Source organism: Urocampus carinirostris, chromosome 19 (assembly GCF_059441175.1).
Source record: "Urocampus carinirostris isolate Australia breed hairy pipefish chromosome 19, RoL_Ucar_1.0, whole genome shotgun sequence".
In the NCBI taxonomy this organism is placed as follows: domain Eukaryota; kingdom Metazoa; phylum Chordata; class Actinopteri; order Syngnathiformes; family Syngnathidae; genus Urocampus; species Urocampus carinirostris.
In genome coordinates this window covers 6267468-6279037 of record NC_142367.1, presented here as the reverse complement: position 1 = coordinate 6279037, position 11570 = coordinate 6267468, and the positions used below count along the sequence as shown (strand labels likewise).

Below are 11570 nucleotides of genomic sequence, written 5' to 3'. Positions count from 1 at the left end.
ATAAGGAGCCGGCTCCCTTCGAAACATGCATTCTGTTTCTCTTTTTATTTTCTTTATTTCTCTTGACTATTTCTCCCTTTCCCTGCTTCTTTCTCTGTTTCTTGCTCTCCCTTTCTTTAATTTAGCTTTCTCTCTTTCTCTATTTCTCTATTTTACTCTTTCTCGTTTTTCTTTTTTCTGCATCTTTCTTTCTCTTTTTCTCTGTCTTTCTGTTTCTTTCTCTTGACCCCTCCCCTTCTCCCTTTATCTCATTTTCTTTCTTTTTTCTACCCTCTCTCTTTCTTTCTCTCTTTCTTTCTCTCCCCCTTATTTCATTGTTCTTTCTCTTTCTCTCCTTTTTCCTATTGCTGTTTCTCTCTCTCTCTCGCTTTGTCTCTCACTCTCATTTTCTATCTTTCTCTCACTCTCTTTGTTTTTTGTCTTTCTTCTTCTTTCTCTCTCTCCCTTTCTCTTCCATTTTTTTGTTCTGTGTGCTGTTCTTCCCCCCCCCCCCCCCCCTCTCTCTCACTCGCTCTCTCTCTTTCTGTCTTTCGCCGGCTCTTTTAAAAAAGCACGGTCGAAAGAGCCGGTTCTCCAAAAAGAGCTGGAATCCCTATCCCGACAGAGGACCCACTCGGATATCCGGTTTTCGCTCAGTGCATTCGCGCTGAGAAACTGGAAAAGGAGAAAAAACAGCACCTCTGGAGTCTGAACAGCAGTCCGAACCGACAACAGGAAGGATAACTCGTTTTAGTCTGATTAATAGAAAAACTACTTCCAGGAAGTTGAAAATAAATAAAATCGGATGCGTCGTGACCCCTGACTACAAGGATGCGTACAGGTGTTTTATTTTGAAAGTGCTACTGACGTTGAGTGCGACAACCATGGGAAAAGTGTACTCGCAGGTAAGAGCGCTTTTTTTGCTCAGTTTATTTATTAATTTTCTCATCCCGCTCATACATACGAAGTTGTGTGGAGCAAAAGTCGTTTATTGAAAACATTTCAAGTATAGGACATTTAAACTCCTATTAGCGAAGTAGACCCGTTTAATTCCCATAATTCTTCACAACGTGTCATTAATGGTGATGGATCGTTCGCGTACGATCGGCCTAATAAACCGGCTCTCTAAAGTTTACGGCGAGGCCGATTGGCGGGGAGTTGGCTTCCTCTGAAACTCTCTCACTCTCTCTCTCTCTCTCTCTCTCTCTCTCTCTCTCTCTCTCTCTCTCTCTCTCTCTCTCTCTCTCTCTCTCTCGTTATTACCCTTACTTTTCCCCTCTCTTTCTTTTTCCGTCTTTTGTTCTTTCTCTCTCACTTGATCCTTGATCTCTCTTTCCCTCTTTTATCTCTATCATTCTCCATTTTGCACTCTCCCTTTCTCTCTCTCTCTCTCTCTCTCTCTCTCTCTCTCTGTCTCTCTCAACCTATCTCTCCCTTGCTTTATATCTCATTCTCTCTCTCTTTCCTTCCTTCTCTCTTTCTCTCTCACCGCCCTTCTCTCTCTTTCTTATTGTCTTTCTTTCTCTTTCTTTAGTTCTCTTTTATTTTATAGCTTACTTTCCTGCTCTCTTTATCACATTCCTTATCCCTCTCTTTCTGTCTCTTCCTCTTGATTTCTCCCCCTTAGCATCCCTCTTTTCCCTCTTTCCCTCAATTCATCTTTATATCTTTATCTTTCTCTCTCTCTTCCCCACTGTCTTTATCTCTTTCCAGCACTTCCGAAGGTGCCCGTGACTGGTCAATATAAGTAGTGGCATCTCTGTGTTGTTTGCATAGTACTGTACAACTATTTTAAATTTCAAATTAAGTTTAATTAATAAGTTAAACGTTCACTGTATATTAAAACAATAATATTCTGTAGTAGCACAGTACATTTTCAAAATTAATTAATTTGGTTACTTACTGTTAGTAAGATATCATTAAAATCAACAAAATCTGGGAAAAAAACCCGTTTGGGAGCTGAATGAATCAGCTCTTTTCCATGGGCCCGAGCCGAAAAAGACAGTTCTCTAAAAATTAATTGCCATCATTCGTCCTTAGGATAATGTTAGCGTGTGTGCGTGCGCGTGCGTGTGAACTAGCCAAACGGGTTCATTTAGGGATGATTATTCTAAAAGTGACTCAACTTGTTCGACCCCGCCCTCGCACAGTAATGTGTATGTTCGCGAACGAACGAAAAAGATGGCTCCTTTTAGCGAGCCAAGCCAAAAAAGCCGGTTCTCAAATAATGAGCCGGAATTCCCATCACTATCTCACAGCCCGCCTGCCAGTTCGCGTACGACGACGATGTTGAGCAACTTTCGCGCGCAGTTGACCGCAACCCCAGCAACTTGGAGGCACGTGATGACGTCACCGGAGACACGCCAATCATCGCCGCCTGTCGCCGCGGCAATCTCCGCACACTCGGGTTCCTTCTAGAAAGTCGCGCGAACGTACGTGCGCGCAACAAGGTCAGTGAATACTGCTTTTATTTCTCATGTACAGTATTCCCTTGATTTTCGCAGTGGTTGCGTTCCAAAAAGTCAAAATCTGCAAAGCAGAGACCTCTAATAATTAAATACTCTCTTATACATTGAAACCAAACTTAACACATATGTTGAACCAATCAAATTGCTGTAGCCAGATACTGAAGGTGCCTTATCTGAGTCAGATCAGGAGGCCAACCATGGAAAGCAATACTGTTTAATTTGGGGGAGCAAATCCACACAGAAAACAACCTGGAAAGGGATGGGCGTCACCAGGCTATACTTGCCCAAGACACACCACAGGAAGTTGTGCCCTTAGGACCCAGGTGATTAAGAATCCATGAACTATGAATTTATAAACGTTGGGCTTTTACGTAACAAAAATATTATGTACTATATATTATACTAGTCATGATTACTCATTGCCCTCACCTGTGCCCGCTCGTTTGGCGCCAGCTGCTTCTCATTGCCTGATTGATTCCCCTCCTATTTAAACTCAGTACTCCAGTCACTCCTTGTCAGTCCGTCAGCAAACCTCCGCATGTGCAAGACAAGCACTTGGACTCTGGCTCCCGTCTGTCCCGTCCTCATCCGTATCCCGCTCGTCTGCTCCTAATTTCCCAATCGTCTCCGGCTCCGTGTTTTTTTCCTTCCTCCGACACGCTCTGATCTACCGCTCCGGCTAGTGACCAGTTTTTGCCCATCTACCACGCTCTGATCTCCCGCTCCGGCTGTCGACCCATTTTGCCCATTGATCACGCTCCGATCTCCTGCTCGGCAAATCCACTCACTTCCGCATTCCGATCACGCTCTGATCTGAGCTGCTTGCTCCTCCTGTCCAGCGAGCACTGGATTGCTGGCGTTTGTTTCCCCGCACCTGACTTACTCGATATCCCATTAAACTTTTGTGTGAAACGTTACGCGTTTGGGTCCACCATCTGTTCTGGTTCAGACAATACTGTGATTTTAAAAAAATCCTGTATTGTACTATTGATTCAGAACACGAGCCACTCCACTCAGGGTTCGTAAGGTCGCTTGAAATATTTGAAAATTCTTGAATTTTATTTCTTTGTTTTCAATGATTGAAAAGTGCTTGAATTTTGGGTGAAGTGCTTTTAAATGCTTGAAATCCTGGCCATATATGTCATCATAAAATGACGTTGACACTGCTCTCTGGCGGGTTCACTTTGCCATTGCATTTCTTCTTCCATCGTGATTAACAGCAGCTCGCGTTAGTTTGTAAGACATTGTCCTATGAGGCATCATCACCCCAAGAGGACAGGTGCATGCTACACCTAAACAGGTCACCATGAAATGTGTATTAATGCGAGGATTATGTATTAACTTTGGACGTTTTTTTAGGCTATGCAAAAGTTAAGGTAGTGTTTCCCAGTAGTCGATTGTAATAGGAAGAACGTCCTTCAACTGAAAATGTAAGCTACATATTACAGTTATTTTACTCAAAATCTAGAATCATATGTTTTAATAAATGCACATGCAACTTTGCATTCATAAATCGCAGAAATATTTGTTGCTCTGCAAGGTACATGATTCGTACCACATTTTTTTCTAATAATGGTACTAGAGAAATTGGAAAATTGGCTTTGAAAGTCCTTAAAAGGTGCTTGAATTTCCAAGCACCTCCATCATGTGAATGCTATTTGAAAACAAAAAATGTGGCGTGAAACGAACATTCCAAACAACAAATAAAAGTACTGAACTTTATAAACGTGTTTTTTTTATACAAATAACTTCTGTACTTGCCCAAGACACACTACAGGAAATGGTGCCCCTACAACCCTTATGTGAATGTTGATGAGAGAATAGAAATGTGGCGTAAATTGTTTTCACCCCCCTTTAGCATGTCAAGTAGTTCAACTTTGTAGGCCATAGAAAGTATCTTCTGCCTTTAGGTACCTTTGTGGGTCCAGAGCGTTGTGTTGCCATGGTGGCTTTTACTGTGTTCCCGTGAATCTTTAAAAAGTCTTAAAAGGCATTTAATTCATCATTCTAAAAATAAGACCTTAATTGGCATTACAATGTCTTAAATCCAAGTATCGAAAGTCTTATATATATGAACTTATTACTAAGAGTTACATTGGTTTGAACTAAAAGGATTTAATAACTGTCAGAACCAAGACAAATGGTAGACCCAAACGCACAACGTTTCACTCAAAAGTTTATTGGGATATTAAGGAAACAAACACCAGCGATCCGGTGCTCGCTGGACAGGGGGAACAAGCAGCTCACGGGATCGGAGCCTGATCGCAGAAGTGGATTTCCCGGGGCGGAAGATCAGAGCTTGGTCGGTGGTCATAAATGGGTCGTTAGCCAGAGTGGGAGATCGGAGTGTGGTAAAATGGACAAAACGAGTCGATAGCCGGTGCGGGAGATCAGAGCGGTTGGTCAAAAACAATTTGTTAGCCGGAGACAAACGGGAAATCAGGAACAGACAAGTAGGATACGGATGAGGACGGGACCGACGGGAGCCAGAGTCAAAGTGCTTGCCTTGCGTATGCAGAGGTTCGCTGACGGACTGACAAGGAGTGACTGGAGTACTGGTGCCAAAAAATCGGGCACAGGTGAGTGCAATGAGTAATCATGACAGTAACATTCATTGATGTTTTCTTTAATTATTCACCGATTTACTTCTGTGGCAACATTGCATGAGCTATCAAAACGGTGATATGGTTTCAGTCGGGCCTTTCAGAGCAGACGCATGTCTTAGGTCTACCCACAATACATATAGTAACTTCGGACAGAGACGTTAACTTTGTACGATGGGGAAGTTTTTACCCATGGCTAAAAGCTGTACCAGGTAATGTAGGGCAAGGTTTTGTCCGTTTCAATTGTGTTTTTTTCGTTGACTTGGTCTTAAATTTGATCTCAAAAGGCATTGAAATATTCTTTAAAAGTCTTGAATTTAACTTGCCTTAAGCTGTAGAACATGTGAACAACTTAGACCACAACGCTATTGACACACAGGCAGAAAGGAACGATTAGCCAATCAGAATAAAAACACAATGCACGCTGAAAATCCACACAGTAGTGAAACCGCGAAAAGTAAACCGCGATACAGCAAGGCATTACTGTATTTCTTTTCTTTGTCGATTTTCCTGGAGTTTTGACATTTGCTGTGTGTTTTTTTTTTCAGAAGCTTCGCTCGTGCCTTCACTATGCGGCAAAGCAGAATTTTTCCCTTCTGGACCATCTCATCATCCTGATTCTCATGCCCATCCTTCTTCTTGGATACTTCCTTTTAGTATGCAATGACATCATTATCCAGTGGCGGGCCGTGCATTTCCCATCTACGCCTTAAGTAGTGCTACAATTGAATCAATCCAACCATTAATAACTACTTCATGGCTATACAACATTTACTGCAGCTACAGCTTCAACACATATGCAAATGCATCCAAAAACACCTTATAAAATTGCACATCAATTAGGAATATAGCCACATTTTACTCACTAAAAATCGTTTTTGTGCACAAAACTCATCCTCCTTACTTTTCTCAAGATTTCAATTGTTCTGTCTTACAGATAAGAAGTCATTTTCTTTCACATCGAAGCTAATGCTGAAAGTCAAGCCTGTCTTGTCGTATTTCTGCCATACGTTTTGTTTTCGATTTAGGGTTGAAAACTTCTGTGCGAAAGAAGCAGTGGCAACAGTGTTTTTTTTCTTCGCCTTTTTGTTAAGATACTTCCGTTACCACCCCTTAGCCAATCTAGTTTTTAAAGCCTGCTAGCAGGTTATTACGTTTAAACTTGAAATAAAGCAAGAAAACATCAATTGATTTTGAATTCAAAGGAGGACTGGGAGAAGAGCTCTCAAATAAGAAATATCCCATCCCTTCCTAAAGCTCTCTGCTGAGTCCACTCTTTTAATTAAATATTCAAGTTTACAAAAAACAGATCAGCCCTAAAGGGTGTGGTAATCAAAGAACAGTATCATTATTGGGCAATAGCGATGCAATAGTTAAAATAGCAACAGAGGTTGAGTCCAAATAAGGAACTGGCATCCCATGAAATCTCCTTTGCACTTGTCCAATAGTAATAAACGCATCACAGGCCCTGACACGGCAACTCAAAATCTGAATTGCTAAACCAACAGCTTTATCGGCACTGGTGTTATGCCCTAGAGCGTGCAGACTTAACTCTGAAGGTAAATTTCCTTTTTTTTTTTTCTTTTCAGATTTTCCCTTACTTTTATTAATGAGGTGACCATGCCCCCCAACTCCAACCCATAATGCCGAGCACCAAACAGGAAGGCAATGGATACCAATGTTGTAAGTCTTAGGTATGACTCGGCCAAGGTTTGAACCTATGACCTACCAGTCTTGGAGCAGGCGCCCAACCCTAAGTCCACTGAGCTGGTCAGGCCAGGTAGATTTCTGACCCTGGCAACAAGTAATGGCTGAAATGTAAAATGTGGTTAAATGCCTAAATATGAAAGCACACACCTGGAAGCAGCAGAACCAAGAAAAAAACAATGAAAGGAAGCTTACAGACATCCATTGATCCATTATCTGAAGTGCTTATTCTCAGTAGAGTCACGGGGGTGCTGGAACCAATCAAATGCATCTTCAGGCGGTGAGCATGGGACACCCTAAAGTGGTTGCCAGCCAGTCGCAGGGCACACAGACAGACAACTCACTTGCTCATTCACACCCAGGGACAATTTGGGCCGGCCAATTAACCTGACATGGATTTTTTCCGAAACGGGAGTACCTGGAGTAAACCCACACAAGCACGGGGAGAACATACAAACTCCGCACAGAAAGACTGGCAGCTGGATTCGATCCCGTGACCTCAGAACTGTGCCGCGGAAGTGCTAACCGCCCAGCCGTGATGCCGTTTAGCAGACAGGCAATTTAGAGTTTTTTTAATAAGTATTCATGGGCACAACAGAATTAACATCACATGATTCAGATATTTTTAAGCCAACAGAGAAGGCATTGCAGGCCTTGACAGCCCACCACTGTTATCTACACACTTGATATCATCATTTGACCTTTTTACTTGACATGTTGTTGTCGGTCTGCGTGCAGTTACAGAAAAAGAAGCGCAACGAGGCTCTGATGAAGAAAGTCCTGGACAGTAACGTGGACGTCAATGCTGCAGACTACGTATGTTCGCCTGGCCATGACGGCGTTTGTGTGACCATCAATGTTCGGCATGTTCCTGAAAAATACTAATTAGTTACAGTTACTAGGTACATCGTTTTCAGTTACTCCCCAGATTAGTGAAACAAAAGTGCACGTTACATCAAAAGTAACAATCCGGTTACAAATTCATACTCGAATAGAAGTGGACCTCCTAAAACTGCTTTAAACACACATACTAAAAGAAACAGAAGAAAACGTGTACACCAACCTGTGAAAGTAGTGAACCCCTCACATTTTTTAGCCTGTGCAATTTTAAAGGCTAGCTAACGAACACTTACATGAGACACTCCACATCCATTTTGTCTCTGGGATTCAAACCGCTCAAAAATTTCCTCCTTTTATGTGTCATTTCTTTAGATATGTTTCATGATTACCGATGGCGCCAACTGCCTCGGACTCTGATTGGCTCCCTGTCACTATTTAAACCCACGTCTATCTGTCACCTGCTGTCAATCTGTCTGCAAAGCTCAGTGTGCTCTAGGCAAGCTTTCTCGACCCTGATTCCCACCTGTTTTTACTCCCATCTGTTCTCCTGGCTTTCGACCTGTTTCCGATCCCGACCACGTTTTTTGCTCTCCTATCCCGGCTACCGACTTGTTTTTTCCGTGTCGACACCGCCATCGCTCGCCACGGAAGTCCCACTTCCGCGTTCATAGCGACCTTCTTCCCGCGTCCAGTGATCACCGGATCTTTTATCCAATAAAACTGAGAGAAACATAAAGCAAATGGGTCCTCTGTTCTGGTCCTGACAGGATGGTGTATTGCAAATAACTTTACAAAAAAGGACCAACATTTGGTACTTTTACCGTAAATTCTATGCTTACGTTTGACCCATTGATATCCAGTTTGTGTATTTTGCCTGTATATGCCACGCCTCCTTCCTTTCTTGGCGCTTACCCTTTGTTACTGGTGACACACAACCAAAAAAGTGCACATAAGATGACCCACTGATTTGAATATTTTTTTTGATAGTTGTACGTTTGGTTTGTATCGTAGTATATACGGTAGGAAGAATATCTAAATGACAAAAAATCCAGCTCACTCCACGCCAGCAGAACTATTCAGTAGTACTTTGTATGTAAATTTAAACATGCCCACCCTATAAATGTTGTGACAGAGGGTTTTATGTGACACAGGAGAGTTTTGCAGTATGTGGACGTTGTAGTGCATAATGTGCTTTTAATGAGTAGCGGAATACGCAGTAATGCACCATGTACTAACAGCAGTAAAATTGTAAAATGTTTTAAATAATGGGTTACAGTATACATTAGTGAGAAAAGTAATTGCGTTCTAGGAATGTGTTCCTTTGTAATGTATTTTCCCAACACTAGTGATCAGTGGCTTGACTTTGGGTCTGACCTTGTTTGTGTGCAGAAAGGCAACACAGCACTTCACTACGTTTGCCTCCGCAAACGACAGAAGTTAGTTCCCCTCTTGCTGCTGCGAGATGCTGACCCTCACATCAAGAATGATGTATGTTTAAAAAAAAAAAAAAAAAAAACACTCTAAAGAACCAAAACATTTTATATTTTGTTTGCAGGATGGCGAGTCGCCGCTGGACATCGCTGTTAGGTTAAATTTCACGGAGGTGGTGAGGTTGCTGAGGAAGACCTTGTGATGAAATTTGGAGAATGTAAGGTTCAGCCTGAACCTCAGCTCGGTTCTTTTATTTTTATAACTCAATGCTTATTGTGCGTTTTTGAATGTAGAACAATCAAAATGTAAATGTAAATGATCTGCGTTTATATAGCGCTTTTCAAGTCAATGAGGACCTCCCAAGTGCTTTACAATGTGCTTCACACTTACCCATTCACACACACACCTGCAAGTCAACTACCTGCTTATCTGGAGCATTAGGTATTCAGTGTCTTGCCCAAGGACACTTCGACATATAACACGGAGGAGCCGGGAATCGAACCTGCGACCTTTTGATCCCAAGATGAGCGCTTTACCCAATGAGCTAGTTAAAAAAATATACATGCAGTGCTGGGGGATATCTATCATGCTCAAGTCATTAATCCAAGTCCAGTCTTTATTGTTCTCAAGTCAAGTCATTCAAGTCAAGTCATTTTTATTTGTATAGCCCTTAATCACAAAGTCTCAAAGGGCTGCACAGGTTATTGCACAGACTATTATTACAGACTATTATTACACCATCCCCTGATCTGAAACCCACATAAGGGCAAGGAAAAACTCAAAAACTTCAACATGAGGAAAATGAAGAAACCTTGAAAAGGGACCGCACATGTGGTAATCACCCTTTCAGGATGACCAGACTGTAATGGATGTTGCAATAACAAATAATACACAGATATTGTCAACAAAAAATGGTGGTGTCCTTAGTTTCCCTACTGTCTATCCATTTTTCCAATTTGTCAATGAATTGTCTCTCCTGTATTCTTATTCGACAAATAATTCATCCACAATGCACAATTGCAGGTAACGAATACAATCATTTTCCACATAACTCAGCAGCTTGACATTTTCAATTATTTTTCATTTCGCTGCTCTGCCTTTGAACGCCCATTGTCTGTTCCTTTTCTCATTCCTTGTCAAAGGCGAACCAAATCAGTATACTTGCCTCCCTTTCCAAATTATATTTCCGGACAATCTTTTTCCATACTCCAATCGTACTGTTGTGATTGCTCCAAACTACTCATCTAATGTTTTGATTTTTTTATGTGCTAATAAATTTTGTGCCACCATGTTTGCCATCCCTAATTCTATACTTTTCCTTTTTGCAACATATTCATCTTTACGCGAATACATCAGGGGTCTAATTTGTGCCGCGTAGAAGTATTTTTGTTGGCTTGGTAAAGCCAGCCCCCCTCTATCTTTGGGAAGCTGCAAAGTCCTGTATCTAACTCTGAGATAACCCAAATAAACCTTGATATCCACTTCCCATTCAAGAAATTGTGATCTGGGAACCACCACTGCTAACGACAGGAAATGATACAAGCTCTTTGACAGGGCACTCTTGTTAATCACGTCTTTTCTTGAACTCATATCTACTACTCTATTTGCCTGCTTTTAAGGATCTCTCCTAATTTCTTCATTCAATTTTGTACAGTTAACATCAAATAACTTTCACGAGGTTTACCCCTATATATTGTATAGATTTTCTTTTCCAATTAACACTGTACATCCTCTTTAATCGTTGGGTTGTAACATAATTTATTGGCAGAACCTGTCTTTTCGTGATATTTATTGTGTAGCCTGAGTATATGCCATAGATTTTTAGCAGTTCCAGGTTGTTTTATTTTAAATGCCGGCTATACTAGAACTAAAAACTAGGCCTATTCTCAAGTAACTATTCTCTAAATACCAATAAGCTTGAATAGACAGCTGTGGAGCCTTTTTCAGCATGATGCGGTCTGTTTTATCTAAAATAGTCGCTAGGCTTATACTGTCTTGGCCCCCCACTAAGAATGCACAATCTTGGAGGAAGAAAAACTAACTGCGGTTTTTCAGACCACCATTGCAATTTCGATACTATTTTTTATTTTAAAAGAAACGTGTATTTTCTGTCCTAGTTTGGTTTTTAGTGAGAATCATAGTGACATGCTTTAACCTAAAGAAAACAGTGCCATCTTCTGTTTTATAGGAAGCGAAAAAAAACTAGGTAACGTGTAAACAATAGAGTGAATGGCTTGCTAGGGTACTGGTGTGCTTCACAAGACGTCTGAGCCAAGACAAATACGGGAGTTTGTCTTTAAAATGCATTATCTCAGAAAATATTTGGAATATACCGATGACATATACACACGTACAGTATATACATATGCACACACGTATATACACATACAGTATGTGTATATATATATATATATATATATATATATATATATATATATATATATATACATATGCACACATATATATATATATATATATACACATACAGTATATATATATATATATATATATATATATATATATATATATACACATACAGTAT

General features: G+C 40.9%; 1 protein-coding gene across 1 annotated transcript; it reads left to right on the top strand.

Moving 5' to 3' along the window:
- Positions 1–618: 618 nt before the first annotated feature.
- On the top strand, positions 619–10430 carry ankrd22 (ankyrin repeat domain 22). The gene is made up of 6 exons (XM_088323579.1): positions 619–884; positions 2238–2429; positions 5599–5706; positions 7496–7573; positions 8987–9085; positions 9153–10430. Exons 1-6 carry the CDS (start codon positions 864–866, stop codon positions 9228–9230), a joined length of 576 nt encoding a protein of 191 aa, XP_088179705.1. The 5' UTR covers positions 619–863; the 3' UTR covers positions 9231–10430.
- The last annotated feature ends 1140 nt before the right edge of the window (positions 10431–11570 follow it).